The sequence below is a fragment of the Phacochoerus africanus genome, chromosome 10, assembly GCF_016906955.1.
Source record: "Phacochoerus africanus isolate WHEZ1 chromosome 10, ROS_Pafr_v1, whole genome shotgun sequence".
NCBI classification, from domain to species: Eukaryota; Metazoa; Chordata; class Mammalia; order Artiodactyla; family Suidae; genus Phacochoerus; species Phacochoerus africanus.
This window is the reverse complement of record NC_062553.1, coordinates 73,751,779-73,769,180: the sequence shown is the minus strand read 5'-3', so window position 1 is coordinate 73,769,180 and position 17,402 is coordinate 73,751,779. Positions and strand designations below refer to the sequence as shown.

Below are 17,402 nucleotides of genomic sequence, written 5' to 3'. Positions count from 1 at the left end.
CTTGCGCTCTTTGGGGAGCTAGAAAGGGATATAAATTGTCCACCTAAGGCAGACATAATTTTCACCTTAATCCATCCCAATTCACCTCTCTTTTCTTTCTTTCTTGCTCACACACACTTGTTAGCATCACAGGAAATCTAAAGGATTTTTTCCCTCTCTAACTGCCCCCGATTTCATCAGGGTTCTTTGAAAGCATGAACACATTTTAGCTAAGAAGGATAGTTTTTTAAAAACCCCAAAACTGAGGAGACAAGAAAGAATAAATGAAGCTATAACTCAGCTCTTCATTCAAAACACAAGTGTGCAGTTGGCTGTCATAGGCTACCGAGGGTGGCGTCTCTGGACGTGTGCGTGGGCAGAAGGGAAGCAGCTGACCTTGGCTGAGGTCAGCCTGGGTGAAACTTTGGATGGGGCCTTTAACGGAGATGTGCGCCAGGTCGTCCTGCTTTAGCATCTGTAGGCGCCCTGCACCAGGATCCTCCTTCAAGATGTATGTCACCTGACGGTCATCTGAGTCAGTATCTGTCACTTTCAAGTGCTGTTCTGTGATGGGTGCTACGGACCCTGGAAGAGAACCGGAGAGACGAGGTTGTTCCCCACCACTGCCTTTGATAGGATGTCAGATGGCTTTAGGAGGCTAGAGACTAAATTATCCCACATTCTCTGTCTAAGGAAGTACGGGCAGCTTACACTTCTATTTCCAGCTGAATAAATTTTAATTCCCCTAAGTGCATAGTCTCACCCTCCCAATTTGCTAATCATCCCTTGTGTTTAGATCTGAGCCCCTTTTCTCTTCTGGTCCATTTTCACTCTGCCTATGCTTGCTCTACTCCCGTGACCTTTCCCACCGTACCTGGATCTATGTAATAACTCCTAGCTCTACAATGTAAATGACTCCCAGATCTATGATGAAACCTGCTTGGCCCGGATTTATTTATGTTGTAAGGATCACCAAACCATAAAAAAAAAACAGCTTTCCATAAACTTGCAAACACATCTGGTTGTGACCTGAGACAGAACAGTCAGAATCACTGTTTCTCAAGACAGAGGATGTGGTGAGGGTTGCAGAGCAGGGAGACCTGGAGCCTGGCTCCGGAAGGAGGCATGGGTCTTGGGGACGGAGGCAAGGCACTGTCTCCCAGCAAACACCTCCTCTCAGGGCCTTCCTTCCCCCTTGCTTTCCTCTCCAGCCATTTCCTCATGTTAAAAATCGTAAATTCTGATCAGGTGGGTCCTAGTCACTTGTGTAGAGTACACTCCGCTGTTGGAAGTGGCCGCCCACCAGGGGCCCTGTGCACCCCTGCACATTCTTGCTGGAGAACGCCACAAATGCAAGGGTGCTCACTCATTACCCAGGCCATTCTCAGCAAGCAACCCTGAGGAGATGACATCCTCCTCTGGGACAAAGATCAGGCTTGCTTGTCATTGCAATAACCTGGGGAGTCCCCCAAGCTCAGCATTCCCCTTCTGCAGTGCATCCCATGCACACAAGGGCATTCATCTGGGCCCTCTGCGGCACCCCCATCTACTTGGCTGCCATCACCACCTCCAATCAATGCAAACTTGCTGGTAGTGATGCTGCCGGCTGTGCTGTCACAAAATACATTGTCTCTGACCAAGGAATCTCGGGTCTTCTCCCAGCATCTATGAAACAGTAACTGGCTAACTTATCAGCTTGTAAAGAGGCTAAAGTTAAATCCCAGACCTAGTACCTGGGACCTTTGGGAATCTCCAAATTTTCAAATATCGTTATAGCATATATTTGTCACTACAAATACTTGTAAAATTAAGACAAGATGAGTAACGGAACTCCAGTAAGATCTAGAAGCTCTGTGGGTAAAAGGCCCACTCGCTAATTAAGGAACTCTCTACTGCAAACTGACTCCAAGACTGACATTTGTCGCAGGTCCTTCAGTGTGGCTGAGCCTTGGGCAAAACCGTGCACATGAGACCTGGAACACCATATCTACTGGTTCTCAATTATCTGCATAATCTCTCTTGGTGCATGATGACTTCTTAATTCCCCCTCAAGGCTTTTTCTTTTTTAATAAACATCTTGAAAATCTGGCCAGATTTTGTTTGGTTTCGTTCTATTTCTGCGAGGCTGGGTGGGCAGTGGCAATGTTCAAAGACTCCAGGGCCCATGAGTAGTTAGATAAATTAAGATTTTTGAGGACCCTGGAAATATTACAAACACTTCTCAAGTTTTTCTCAAATTCACCGACAGGGGCATCTGGTCCAAAGAATGTCAGAGATTCACAGTTGTCATTCACAACTCTTAGTGTCCCCCAAACAATGGTTCTTCCCAACACTAGCCTCCCCAAATTCTGCACACCCAGTTCAAGACCCTCCCTGGGAGCTGACGGGGAAGGAAGTACTGCACACCAGCAATGGAGAAGTCACAGCCACTCTCTTCCATCCCCGTGGTACCTGCCAAGAGCTGGAGGCCTCGGTTTACAGCCAAGTGGAGGGGGTCCCCTGTGGGCAGCAGCTCTGTGTATATCTCCAGCCTCCCTGTGTCCATGTGGAGGCCATCAGTGAGGGAGAACTGGAACTCATCCACTGCCACACTGGGACCCGCTGGCATGTACCCAACCAGCCCGGCCAGGACATCCTGGTAGGTGAAGGAGGAGCCCTGGGCCAAAATCTTCCCATTCTCCAGAGGCTCAGAAGCAGTCTGCCTCAGCAGTAGATGACCTGAGGAAGGAAGTTAAAAAAAAAAAAAAGAAGAAGAAAGAAACAATGGTAGAGTAGATATGACACCAAAATATTGTCTGATTTTGTCAACCGCGTTGAGCCTGAGTAGGACGTCAAGCACTTCAGAGGCTCTGGGTGGCACAGACATAAATGACCAACAACTCCGCATTTTATACAGAAGCACAAGGTGCTGCTTCATGGCCTCATCTCCAAATAAAGAAGATCAAGCTCCGCTTTTCCTGGTTAAAAATCTCTTAAAGAGACACGGCTGGAGATGGTAACACAGTGGCTTAGGAATCAAATTTCTCTCCGTGAATTCGAACTCACTTCATTAGCTAAGCCTTATTTTCCCTTCTGCAAGGTGAAAATAAAGTACTCCTCACTCACTGCCTACCTCTTAGGGCATCTGGGATGGGAGAGAGGAGTAGGTTTTAAAATCCTTTTAAATTCAGAAAGACACTAAGCATCTTTGGGCTGAGGCATATTTCTCTGTTTTTAAGAGTCAGGTATGCTGCAGTGGGACAGTTTCAAGTGCTTCATTAAAGAAAGTGAAAGTGGATGAAGTCAGGCTAAAATGCAATGGCCAACAGCATCTCCTGCTAACTCTCCATTGACAGCAACCATTCATCTTTAAAAGACCAACAACCATTAGGATGGACTAGGACTGCACTTGGGAGATGAAAATTCCAGAGCTTTAGTTAATACCAGGGGAAGAAGTAGGCGGAAGATTCTCATGGTGGGTTTTTTTTTTTTTTTTAAATCTCTGGTTTAATCAGGAAAAGTGCTTTCTTTGCAAAAGGAATAAGCTCATAAAGATGTCTACCACACCTCTATCCTGAAGTGAACACCTTTCGTAATTAATTACAAGGCTGCTACGCTGTTCCTTGCGTGAAATGGCCCAGGATTATCAAGCAATGATACCTACTCTGCAAAGAGGATGTGCAGATTCTGAAAACTTGTTTTTGCCTGCAGTTATATAAGAAAGCAAGAAAACAGCTGAAATTGAATTTCACTGACAAAATTACCCAGGATTCGGGCTTTGAGAGCAACCAGCATCTACTGTGACCCCAAAGAATATTAGCTAGCTGTGAATTTGATTATGCTTTGATGCAAAAATGGACTATACGCAGGCAAGGCAGAGGAATGATCAGCTGAAATCTATGTGTTTATTCTAACAACCCATCGGGCACCTCAATTAAGAAGCTTCCCATAGCAGTTGTGTCCTACCGTGGCCAGGCTTTTTTGTCAGTACAAAAATCAGCTCATTATCTGGAGTGTCCAGGTCTTGCAGGCTCAGAGAAGCATTGCTTATCACGGCTCCCGATGGTAGCTGCACACCAAGGGGCCTCAGAGTCATCCTGGGAGGCTCGTCGTTCTTCCTCTGATTAAAGCATAAAACGTTAGGTCTCACAGATACTGGTGTCAGAAGAAAAAAATAATGCATGGTATTCAGAGAAAGTAATACCAGCACATCAAGAAGGATTTAAGGTGTCATTGTCTTTCATTATTAATTTTATTAGTATTCAGCTATGTGTTTACTGAAGTACAGTTGATTTATACTATTGTGTTAGGTTCAGGTGTACGGTCAAGAGATTTAGTTACAGGAGTTCCCGCTGTGGCACAATGGGATTGGTGGCGCCTTGGGAGCACTAGGATGTAGGTTCGATCTCTGGCCTGGCACAGTGGCATTGTCAAAGCTGTGGCTTAGGTCTCGACTGCAGCTTGGATCTTATCCCTAGCCTGGGAAGTCCATAAGCCACAGGGTGACAAAAAAAAAAAAAAAAGAAAAAAGAGAGAGAGAGAGAGAGATAATATATATGTATAATCGAATCTCTTTTTTAAAAAAAATACATATATGTGTGCGTATGTATGTATTTCAGATTTTTTCCATTATAAGTCATTACAAGATATTGACTATAGTTCCCTGTATTATAGAGTAAATCTTTGCTGCGTCTCTATTTTAGGTATAGTAGTTTGTGTCTAATGTATTGCTGTCTTTAACTCCCAATCAAAATGGTTAGTTTGAGAGGAGAGCAGCTCATACAAACCAGATGTCCCCTTGAAAAGACACTGATGGATATTTCAGATTATTTTCCAGGTACAAGGATGACAGCTTCCAGACCAAAAATATGGACACTGTGGTTAGACAACTACAAATATGTTTGGGGGATAAAAAGACACATTATTTGAAATCAGAACGGCCTTAGAGCCTTTAGCATATCACAGTACCTGTAAAAGGACACATATTTGAAAGCGTGGGTGTCTAAAGCTGTATCCCTGACCTTCCCCCGACCCCGTGTCAGCCCCCCTCCACCACTGTCCCCGAAGAGTGCTGAGGGTACCAGGTTTTATTTTCTCAAGGCACAGAGCATTCCATTCTGAGTTTTATCTTTTCTCTCTCTCTCTCCCTGGGGTGACAGAATAAGCTTATGTAGTTGCTCAAACGAGAATAAATACAGCATCAAGGAACACATTTCTTTACAGTTACAATGTAATGAATAAATGCACTGAAACATAAGAAAAGGCAAGTGTGGACATAGAACCTATGCAATAATTTCAGGGAAAAATAAGCATATGTTATTCTTCACCTAATATGACACTGGCAAAGGTGCCTCTGTCTGACCCTCACAAACTGTTTTCACATAGAACAGATTGATTTTACCCTGAAAGGGAAATTCAGATTTCCAAGTCAGACCATCCCCAAATGCCAGCCTTAATTCTACAAGTTTCCTAAAGGTGAGAGTTATATTTTTTTAGATGGCCCTTTAAAATCGAAGGTCAGACCCAATTTTCTTTGTTTTTGATTTCATATAAAGCTATCTGGTGATGGGGAGGGGTATGGTGGCCAAAGGTCGAAGTTTCCCAACTTCCAAAATCTTTACCTCGATGGTGATGTTGATGCTCTGGATTTCAGATCGACTGCTTCCGTCACTTACGTAAAAACTGAAAATATCATGGGTTGGCTCAATGCCTTCATGAACACTCTGAAAGTAGTAAATGCAGTTTTCCAGGACATCTTGAATAGGGAATGATGCCTCCAGGTCACTGGTAGTTCCAGGGCCAAATCGATCACCTGCACCAACAGCAAGAGGGAACTTTGACCTTGATCCATCAATTCCCACTCACTGGGCTGAATGAGAAAGCATGAGAGTATTATGGACAAAAGAAGAAAATATGTTTACGAATGAAGGTGGGAGAGTGGAATTGGAAGACTCAGGGTGGGATCCCAGTCTCCCCACTATTTCTCTTCTACAAATGAGAATCAAAGGAGATAATATGCATGAAAGTACTCAAACTGTTATTATTTCATATAGGATATCAGTGGTTACTCTGTTAGAAATCTTTGATAACATAAGTCCTGGGGCAAGCATTGACACAGTAGCAAAGGTTTTATCTTAAGCTTTCAGATTTCAAAGCACTCTTCAAGAGAAAGCTGCTTTCTCTACACAAGAAAAAATTAACTGTATATCTTTTTTTTCACCTAGGAAACATCTCCTGAAACATGTTTCACTGGACTATTCAGTTCCTCCAGGAAACCTCTGCAGGGGCCCGTGCTCAACCCCTGGGATGGTGCCAGGGCTACTGCAATGCTCGGGGATCATCCAGACCTCAGGTGTCTTTCAGGTACTGAGATGCTCAAGCAGCATTCAGAGCTCCAGGGAAAGTGCTGGCTCTGGTCAACTCTTCTTTTCATCTCAACCCAAAAGGCCAAGGGGAAGAGTAAGCACTGTCTAAATGACGGATGACTTGTCTCTTACTTGCTCTAAGTCTCTCTGATGGATTGATTTTAAATGGTTACATTTTCTTCTAAAGAGATGAGAAAAAAGAAGCCCCTGTGTCTTCAAACATTCCCTGGATACACATCAACAAAGAAAAGTGTAGACAGAAGATCTGAAAGCAACAGGCTTTCTCTTTCCCTCTTTCATGGTCCTTTGCAAAGATTAGGTTGTAAATTCAAAAGACCATTGACTTCTTGGATTGCAGACAGGGTCATTTTTTGTGGACCTCCCAATGGAAAGATCAGGAATGAAAATGTTTTATTTATAATTTATTTAAAATGAGAACTCAAGACAAATATTCTTTTTTTTTTAAATAACATGGGTTTTCTTAAATGTGACCCTTCAGATTTAATTCCTTTTGACACCAGAAGCATAGAGGAGTCTAAGTGACCAGTGATCTGACAATTCCTAGGGCATATTCTTTAGGGCTGGCACTAAAGGGGGGGGGGGCAGGGACTCCATGCCGTTAGATTGCGTATGGAACTTGGACCATATGGGTCAGGGTTTCCAGAAGCTTTATCTCTTTCATTGATCACTGTAAATATAAGAAATATGGTTTCTTTATTTGGGTCAAAAATAGCCTAAGTAAATGATGCTTAAAAATATTCTCAAATAGAATAAGGACCTTTTCTGTCATTAGAAAACAAGCTACTCAATGAGTGACTTTGTCACTGAAACTTTTAGCACCAGTCCCTTCAATTTAAAAAAATCACAGCTTCTATTTTTTTTCATGTAGATCATTAATGTGGTTCCTTGCCTTCTTAAACAAGACCTACTATGTGCAACTTAGACCGGTTCTTGATGCTTGTGGGTTACCATGATGAACAGCTATTCCTGCATTGCGCTGGCACACAGTGATGCTGGAGAGGTGACCCAGGCGGGCTCTGGCCCTGGCCTGGTTGTGCTGGCACTAAAGGAAGGGAACTCCATGCTGTTAGATTGTATATAGAACTTGGACCAGCAGCGGTGGCATCACCTGTGCGCCGATGAGAAATGCAAATGCATGGGTCTCACCAGCCTCCTCTAAGGAGAAGTCTGGGGTTGTTGCCCAGGAAACTGTTTGCACAGGCCCTCCAGGGGAGTCTTATGCACATTAACATTTGAGAACAACTTTTAGAGAGGCTGAGGCTTGCCAGAAAGTTGACTCTTGGAGTACTTCTTGCAGTGAAATACTCCTCTGCATGCACTCTGGGTTAAATAAAGCGGTGTCAGAAAGGCTTAATAAGAAACCACCTGGAGAGAAGAGAAGGCTGGGGTGACCAGCTTTCATGATTCCCACCTTTGCTTGTGCTCTTCCCTCTGTGAGCAATGCCATTTCCTCTTTACCCACAGCAACTTCCACTAACCCTTCAAGTCCTGGCTCAAATGTCACTTCCTCAGACTTTCCTGCCTTCCCAGGCACAAGTCATTGTTTTGTGCCAAGTACTTTCTCAGTGCTTTGCTCCCTTCCCTGCCCTGGCCTTTCGTCATTGTAATTTATCAGTCTTTCTATCTGTCTCCCACTCGAGGCAGGGGCTCTGTCTTATTCATCTTCACATCCACCGTATCTAGTATCTAGCATAAGCATTTGTTGAGATAAATCTAACTCAGCAATAAGCAAATCCAAGGGCACACACTGAGAGGCAAATTGGGGTAAAGACTCAAGATTTTCTATAGGAAAACATGCCCCCTGCTAAATGAGGTTCCAGTAACCAGGCTCACATCCCAGACACCATGCTGGCCACAGACACCTTCTGTCAGTCAACAGCCTCTCTGTGGGAGCTGTGAGCTGCACATCAATTAGAGTCAAGAGCTGGCACTCAGGCATCTCGCTGCAGAGGCAGCAGCACAGTAACCTGCCAGGAGTTGTCCAGACTGCCAGTCACTGTGGTCTCAAGGGGCCTGTGGACGGTCCCCACCTTTTTGCCTCCCCTTCCCTGTGATAACCACAAGGGCGGTGGGGCCAGGACAGAGGGTAGGGGGAAGGGGTGTGGAGGAGAGGGTCACAGAGAGAAAAGCTATGCATTGCAATTCATGTCATTGCCTTAGAAACAGCTGAGACGATGCTACAATTCAGCTAAACTGCAGCTGCCTCATGATGAAAGGACAAAAAAATTTCACTTCCTTCCCACTCAATTCCAAGTGCAATCCACAAGCCCCTGCACCCCTCTAGCTGGCACTGCCAATCCCCTTACCCCACTCTAATTTTTCCCGGTGCACTGATTTCTGCCCTAACATCTTAACAAAATTTTCTCATTATTAAGTTTCTAATCTCTCTCCTCTCCACCAGGGTCTCAGGCACCATGAAGGGAGGGGTTTCTGTCTGTTTTGTCTGATTTATCCCCAGTGCTTAAAAATGTGCTTGGCATATAGGAAATGCTCAGTCAATTTTTATTGAGTAAATGAAACTTTCCTTCCTTCTGTGTCTTTGAAACGATTGCACTTCCTCTTTGGTTCTCCAGGTCCAGGTTAATTGCTGGCAATCACCCCCCTCCACGCCTTCTCCCCAGGCCTGGAACATTCTACAGCCCAGTCACAGCTGGTACCTGTTCCCGTGTTCTCGATGCAGCCGTACTTGGGCAGCGCACTTAGCTTAATGACGGTGTCACCCTGGAGGTTGTCCTGATCATCAGCGGCAAAGAAATGATGGAAGGAAAGGGGGGTCCTCCCTCCCTCGTCAACCTGGGAAAGAAAAGATTGGAGAGAGTCCTTGGGCAGTTGCACATAACTGCAATGAAAAGAAGTGAATTGAAAAGCGCTGCCTGGGGTGACTTTCCAGCGCCAACTCCACTCCTCTGAGGGGACAGGTCCTCTAGGGAGCAGCTGAGGAATGTGCGAGCTGCTGGACCAGGCAAGCCTTCAGCGCCTCTCCAAGCCACACTCAGACACGACGAGACAACTTCAGTGATGGATCTGGTTTGCGCCCCTTCTAAACAGCCACCTTGGAACAAGCTGAGTGATAGGATGACTGCCTTCCTTCTGTCAATGTCCTCCCTCCCTCTGATACTATGAGGTTTACTCTATCCTGTAGAAGTTCCCACCAGGAATAGAAGTGCCATTTGTCCTGTTATATGTGTTCACAGGTGTGCAGGGAGAAGGGGCTCGCCAGATCTGAAAGCGAGTGCTTATCTTACGGTCAAGGAGGAAAATAAATTGGTATAAGTAAAAGCAGTTGCTCCAGCTACCTTTCTCCTTCAGGGCCCTGTTTTGTATGCTGACTCTGCAACCTGAGCCTGGTGTTTTTTGTGAGGCTGCTGGATACAAAGCCATTTACTTCTAAATGACTGTTAGGAAGATCTACAAGGTTCAAAGTGGAAGGTCACCCTGATTCTGGAAATAGGGAAGGTCTCCAAATGGCTCCCCCAAAGTATGGAAATGAAAAAAAAAGTGGGTGGCATATCAGAACTGTTTAGAAACAGCTCAATTTGCTGCGGATATGGTCCTAAAAAAAAAAAAAAAGATAGAAACAGCTCAGTTTTAGGAATTTTCAGTTGCTTGACAAAACCAGGAGAATCCTGAGCTTTGGGCACGTTGGTATGTACACAGGAACAAGGAGAGTGCTCTAACTTTTTGGAATACTTAACCCTGTGCTCGTACTGTGCTGGGGATTTTTAATGCTATGCTATTCATCATCAGAGCAATCTTCTATGTAACAGGAAGAGTAACATTTTAAAAATGAGGAAATTGAGGCTAATAAAGATTACGTAATTGGTCCAAGGTCACTCAGATCCTAACAGAACCAGCCCTTGAACTCAGGTCTGAGTAACTTTGCCATTTGGATGCATTACAAAGGCCCCGTCCGCCCCACCCCAAGGAACCCTCTGTACTGTTTACAGTGATAAATACCAGTTTGATCTAAGACAGGACCTGGGAACACTGTCCACATCCCTGTGTTTTAGTAGCTGCAAACACTAGACCATAAACTCCTCAAAGATATATTCCTGCCCCCATGACTATACACATTTACCACAGTATACAAAATACTACAGATATCGAGATTTACGTCTGGCACATAAATATTTGTTGACTAAATAATGTGGACATGATACTTTGATCTTCTACATATAATTATTTCCATACGTTTTGAAAAACTCATGATTGACAGCGATTCATATCTTGATACTATTGCCTCGTTATTTTGGGGGGAGGACTCGACTGCCAGTTTAGGTAGAAATCCTTTATTCACATGGCCCGCCGCCGAGTCCAGCTCTCGACAGCACCCACTGTTCACGGATCTGAACTGTTTACCGTGATGAGGTCAGCAAAGGCAATGACTGGGGGTGGGTCCTCGACAGGCGCGATCATGATGATAAACCTCTGATTGTCCAGACGGTTGTGCTCCATGTCAGATACAGAGAAGTGGAAGCTGTCAGTAAGCAGATGACCACCAGTCTCAAAGGCAGCTGAGTACCTATAGTAGCCAAGAGAAGAAGGGAATGAATGAGCTACGCTGACAGGTCAAGTAAGACGACTGAGACTTTGTTTAAACATGGGGTCAGTGGAGTTCCCATCGTGGCACAGTGGTTAATGAATCTGACTAGGAACCATGAAGTTGCGGGTTCGATCCCTGGCCTTGCTCAGTGGGTTAAGGATCTGGCGTTGCCGTGAGCTGTGGTGTAGGTTGCAGACATGGCGCGGATCCCAAGTTGCTGTGGCTCTGGTGTAGGCCGGTGGCTACAGCTCTGATTAGACCCCTAGCCTGGGAACCTCCATATGCCGCGGGAGCTGCCCTAGAAAAAGCAAAAAGACAAAAAAAAGGGGGGGGGGTCAGCTACACTGACAGGTCAAGTAAGATGAGTGAAACTTTTTGTTTAGAAAAGACTAGTAGCAACCTAGCCTTTCCAGGGGCCTACTGTTAGTTGCTTACATATTTCAATACAGTAAAAAAAATTCTGTCAAGTACCACCAAGTGGCTGATACCTAATGTTCTTGTTGTTGATGTCTTCCATGGTGAAATTGGAAACCTCTGAGAGTTCTTCCACTTCAGGTCCTGAGGTTCTTAGGAGAGCACCATACATGGGCAGAGAATTTAACTGAATCCAGATCTCTGGGTCGGGGGAAGAATCATCCTAATCAGGCAAATATGAGGCAAGACATGAATGTACATTTGCAGGAATAAATACTTCCAGTAGTTAAAGACCAGAGAAGGTACTCCCTTCTCTGCTAAATGGAAAAAAACTCCTTTTGTGATAAAGCAATACTGTTTCAAACCACATGAAATTCCCAGTCATTACTCCTTCTAAAGGGTTTCACTGATAATGTTTTCTTTCAAGAACAGCTCAAGATAATTGTGGGAAATGCACTTCAAGTATGGGACATAAAACAAAGCGATGCCCTATGGTTACTACAAGAGCCATCCAAGGTTTTGTTTTTATTACAAGCATCTAGTGAAGGACAAAACATAGTCAGAAATAAGTCGTCCTTCTAGAAACACAGCTGTAGACTCCTTCTAGAGTTTCTAGGACTAGTTTGCTATTTAGAACAAGGTGAAGTTCCCCTATAAGCTATGATAACAATGCTTTTAAAAATTTCGTGAAACAAAGAATGAAAAGTACTTAAATTGGCCAATGAATCACCTTAAAGTGTAATATTCAACATGACAAGAATTTAGGAAATCTTATGGATTCCATTCTATCAGGATCAAACCTATGGATATTCAACTTCCAAGATGCCCAGTCTTAACAAAGACCATTTATTTTCTCTTCCTCTGCACTGTTTATTGAGAAAGAAAATTGGCTTTCTGTGTTTCTACATGGGCAATAACTGAACGTCTTAATGAACAATTTCTTCTCTCTTCAAGGACATTTTTGGAAGTATCTAGGAGGGAGGTAACATCTTCTTGGAAAGATTCTCTGAGTCATTCATCTTTTGGAGCAGGTGGCTGTGAGCACACGGGCACTTTACACCTTTCCACAGCAACAGTGAAAATGAATACTGTATGGCCCAGTGTACTTTCACATGCAAATTTGCATGGCCTCATTGTGTAGTTAGTTGAGGTATAAGATCGGGAAAGTGAGCACAGCTCAGGGGTGATCTGGGGAAGCAGGTTTTAGCCAGCTCTCAAGTCCACCCCTTCCTCCCCCACCCCCGCCGACCCCAGACCTTTTAAGTTGACATTTCAGAGCCTCAATGCAAGATCACAGAATTTTCCATATTTCTTCACACCACTTGACAATAGCAAGGAAGGAAACCAATTCATTAAGGCTGCACAAGAAAATGCCCCCTGAATTTATACTGTAAAAGTTTCTCTATTTTTCTACATGAGTTATCAAATATAGCATGCAGGCTTCGAAAACACTACTTCCTAATATTACTCTAAGTACTCTCTGAGGGGGAATTTTGAAAATACAGCTGAGTTCTAAGGAGCTGTCTTCCGAGATGGTGATGAATGACAAGGACAGAGCTCCTGGCCCTGTCAGGCACGACTTATTATCACCTTTCAAATCTCAAATGACTGCTGGGTTTGGAACAGTGTGAAATCAGCTGGATTTTTTTTTTTCTTTCTGAAAATGCCATCATAATTTAAAGAAAATTACTGTTTGGGAATATCCAAGATATCACGGGTGAAAAATTTCCTAAGACTGTAGACACTGTTCCTATGCAATTTTCTACTCAGAGACCTTCTTACCCATTTTGTCTGAATTCACTTTTTCGTTTTCTTTTTATTATTTTATACATCTATTGACCCACCATTCAACACTAGGATTAGAACTTTGGTGATTAACATTTACCTGGGTGCTCCTCTTCTATCCTGTCCCTGGGCCTACCATCACCCTTATTTCTTTGTGTGTGTGTGTGTGTGTGTGTGTGTGTGTGTGTGTGTGTGCGCGCGCGTGCACACACACACACACTTTTTTTTTTTTTTTTGTCTTTTTGCTATTTCTTGGGCCGCTCCCGCGGCATATGGAGGTTCCCAGGCTAGGGGTCGAATCAGAGCTGTAGCCACTGGCCTACGCCAGAGACACAGCAAAGTGGGATCCGAGCCGCGTCGTCAACCTACACCACAGCTCATGGCAACACCGGATCGTTAACCCACTGAGCAGGGGCAGGGACCAAACCCGCAACCTCATGGTTCCCAGTAGGATTCGTTAACCACTGCGCCACGACGGGAACTCCCCAGACTTTTTTTTTTTTAGGGCCACACACACAGCATATGGAAGTTTCCAGGCTAGTGGTCCCATCAGAGCTCCAGCTGCCAGTCTACACCAGAGCCAGAGCAACACCAGAATTCGAGCCTCATCTGAGACCTACACCACAGCTCGCAGCAATGCCAGATCCTTAACCCACTGAGCCAGGTCACGGATCGAACCTGCATCCTCATGGATACTACTCGGATTTGTTTCTGATGAGCCACAACAGTAACTCCCTGGATTTTATTTTTCATTTCCTTGAATTTTTTGAGTATAGATTGATATATCACAATAAAGTAGTTTTAGTTTTTGTTTTTTTTTAACTTATGAAAAGGGAGTTAGACACTCATCTTGTGGGATTTATTTTTCTTTTCACTCAAGAGCAGACGGCTAAGACCCATTAATGTTGTTTTGGGCGCTAGAGTTAATCTGCAATATTCCACAGAGTAAGAATACTGCATTTGCTATCCCGTTGATGCTGATGGACATTTGTCTTGTTTCAATATTTTTGCAATATTACAAATAGTACTCCTATTAAAGATAGTATTGCTGTGAACATTCTTGCATATATTCCTGTGTATATCTGTGTACATGTGAAGGTTTCTCTTGGATCGGAGCCTAGGAGAGGAAGGTTTAGGCTCACGATCTCACAAGACAATGCCAAACTCCGGGTGTGGTTGTTCCTATCTACAGCTCCACTGGCAAAGAACCTCCTGTACATCTATTTCCTCTCCAACCTTTGGTATTTTCATACTTTAAATTTCTGCCAGCTGGGTTGGTATCAAATGGTATATAGTTTTAATCTGCTTTTCCTGATGACTAAAAAGGTGACTGTCTGTCTCTCCTTATATGTACTGGCCTTATGGATTCCTCTTCTGAAATTCCTGCTCATGTCTCCTGTTCATTTTTCAAATGGATTATGTTTTTCTTCTTGATCTGCAGATGTTTTTTATATTTTCTCTGTTATTTTTGGTTATGCGTGTTGCAAATATCTTTTTCCAATTTGTAACTTGTTTGTTTTTTATATTTATGGTGTGTTTTGGGGAGCACAAATTTAACTTTTACATAGTCAACTCTATCAATATTTTCTTTATAGTTAGCACTTCTTGTTTCTTGTTTAAGAAATTCTTCCTTTTCCCAATATCATGAAAATATTCACCTATACAAAGAATTGTAAAATTTTGCTTATGATATTTAAGTCCTGGTGAGGCAATAGCACAAGTTCTTAGTTTTTTTTTTTAAGATATGAATAACAATCTTGTGAGGATTTATATCTTAAAGAGTTTCTCCTATTTCCACTGATCTAGCCTGCTATATCTGTTCTATATTTTATATTTTAGTCCCAAGCGTGGATCTGTTTCTAGACTCTAGCATAATTCAGTGCTATACTGCTTTACATAGTATAGGTTTATAATGAATCTTGATAGCTGACAGGGTAAGCACCTGCCTCCTTATCATTCATTTTCAGAATTTTGGCCCTTTGTTGTTCCTTTGTTATTATTATCATTTTATGGCTGCACAGCATATAGAAGTTCCTGGGCCAGGGACTAAATCCAAGCCACAGCTGTGACCTACTCTGTGGCTCATTTTAACCCATGTGCCAGGCTGGGGATTGAACCTGCGCCTCTGCTGTAGTTGGATTCTTAAACCACAGCACCACAACAGGAACTCCTGTTGTTCCTTATACATTGTAGAACTGGCTTATTAAGATCATCAGAGTTCATTGGATTTTTAATTAGAACTCAATTAAATGGAAAGATCACTTTGTGGGGCAACTGTTACCTTTTTGACGCTAAATCTTCCTATTCATGAATGTGGCATATCTTGTCAAGCTTTTTAAAATGTCTGTCAATTAAGTATTACAATTTCCCCTGTAGAAGCATTGCATCATTTTTGTTAGATTTAGTCCAACAAATATAACTTTTGCAATGCTATTATAAGTGGTATCATCTTTTTAGTTACATTTATTGGCTATTTTTCGCCTATGTATAGAAATGCTATCATTCCGTTGATCTACTACTTGGCCCTTTGGTAAATTCTCCTTTTATTTCTAAAACTTTGCCAAGAGCTTTAGATGTTGGATTTTCATTGCAGTCAGTCATAGCATCAATTTTCCCAGAAGTTACACATCTTTGGTTACATTTAGACCTAATATGTGTTATGTAATATTATTATAGATGGTATCATATTTTGAATTACTATATTTTTGGCTGGAGCATTGCAATTTTATCAGCTATTTAAGACTAATCTTATACCAGCCTCCCATATTACAATGAGCCCTAGAGAGTTTAGTAACTTGTCAAGGGTTATTATGCTAGTAATATTGATGAGCTTGGATTAGCCCATTCTAACTCTAAAACTCATACCATCCCTTTTCTACTTGTTTACCTGCAGTACACAGCAAACTGTGTCTAGGAAACTGCCATTAACAAGCAAATTGCACAGAATCCCATTTTTGCCTTTTGTCTGTCCTGACACCATGTCACCTTCCTGCAGGTAATGATACTCTAATTAAGGTAAAGCTTCTATCCCTTAATATTCTGCTCCATTTATGAGCAGGGTTTCAGATGGCTTTTCTGACCTTTCTGGATGTACATGGCAAACTCACTAACTATGCCTCTAGAAGAATCCTCCCCATGACACAAAGTACAAAATTCTTCCACAACCCACAGACAAAGTTAGCATATAACTTAGCTAAGGCTTTAAAATATGCCATGCTTTCAGTGAGCTAGAATAATTCTTTTGGAGTCTTTCTGCTCTAGTGGGTCAATTCACATTCAATCAATTTCTGAAAATACATGTTCAGTTGCCAATGGGTTTGCATTTTGATCTGCAGCTTATAAGACACTGTTAATGGGAAGGAACTGCTCTTGAAATCCTATTTTGGTCTGTCAAACATTTTTCAAGCCTTGGCGATCTATTGATTAAATCTGTATTCATACATTTTTATGAATTCCTGTTTTATAAGATTCAAAAGACCATAACCTATGGCAAGAATCACCTGTCAATTAAAAAATAAATAAAATCAGAGCTGTTTTGATACTATACTAGACCCATGAGGAGAATCAGGATGGAATGCAGTTTCCCATAATTTAAGAAAAGACAATTTCAGGGGAAAATCTGTGCAAAAGGAATCGAAGCAATTGGTCCCAGGCCAGTGCTTTATCTTACATGCTACTATTCAGGACTAGATCGTATAACTAGACTTTTCAGGCCAGAAAAGGATTGCTTCAAACTATGTAGTATTTTTTTTTTTTAAGGCCAGGTTATTGGTTGAAATGTTAAGATTAGCAAAGAAAAAATTCAATACTAAGAATGATTACCATTCAGATAGTCATTCTTATTTTCAAGGTATATGTCAAAAATACTCATTATTATTTTTACATGGAGAGTTCATATCTGTTTACAACATACATAAATAAAAAATAAAATTAATTATCCTCATTATCCTTAGCTCCAGAGGTAAAGCCAAAGAAAGAAGATGAGTTTAATTCTCTGGGATCACTTATCCAATTAGGGCTAGATTGGGGGGAACCAGAGTTCCTGAATCCACCCGTGGCCTCTAACCACACTGCTTCTCTTGGTGCCTGGGATGAAGGATGAGTCAGGAATCCTGCCAAAGGAGTCTGCCAGCATTGCCTAGAACTGGACCTGAGAAAAAGTTTGGTGAAAAGTGGGCCCTCTCTCAGAAAAGTGGGTCATGAAGTACCACTACCTACTAGTCATCGACTACGTAAGTGCTTCTAAAATTTCCATTTGAAATATTATTGATGGAGCTTAAAATATGGGGCCTTGGGCTTTTTTTTTTTTTTTTTTT

The 17,402-nt window shown here is 42.5% G+C and overlaps 1 protein-coding gene across 2 annotated transcripts in view; it reads right to left on the bottom strand.

Annotated features, from left to right (window-relative positions):
• FRAS1 (Fraser extracellular matrix complex subunit 1) overlaps positions 1-17,402 on the bottom strand; it is a 274,927-nt gene that overhangs the window by 75,016 nt on the left and 182,509 nt on the right. For both annotated transcript variants that reach the window (XM_047798478.1, XM_047798479.1), the window contains exons 37-43: positions 11,376-11,524; positions 10,704-10,866; positions 9,002-9,137; positions 5,580-5,770; positions 3,925-4,078; positions 2,431-2,697; positions 376-564 (exon numbers count right to left, since the gene is read on the bottom strand). In XM_047798478.1, coding sequence (XP_047654434.1) covers positions 376-564; positions 2,431-2,697; positions 3,925-4,078; positions 5,580-5,770; positions 9,002-9,137; positions 10,704-10,866; positions 11,376-11,524 — 1,249 coding nt within the window. The remainder of the gene's footprint in view (positions 1-375; positions 565-2,430; positions 2,698-3,924; positions 4,079-5,579; positions 5,771-9,001; positions 9,138-10,703; positions 10,867-11,375; positions 11,525-17,402) is intronic.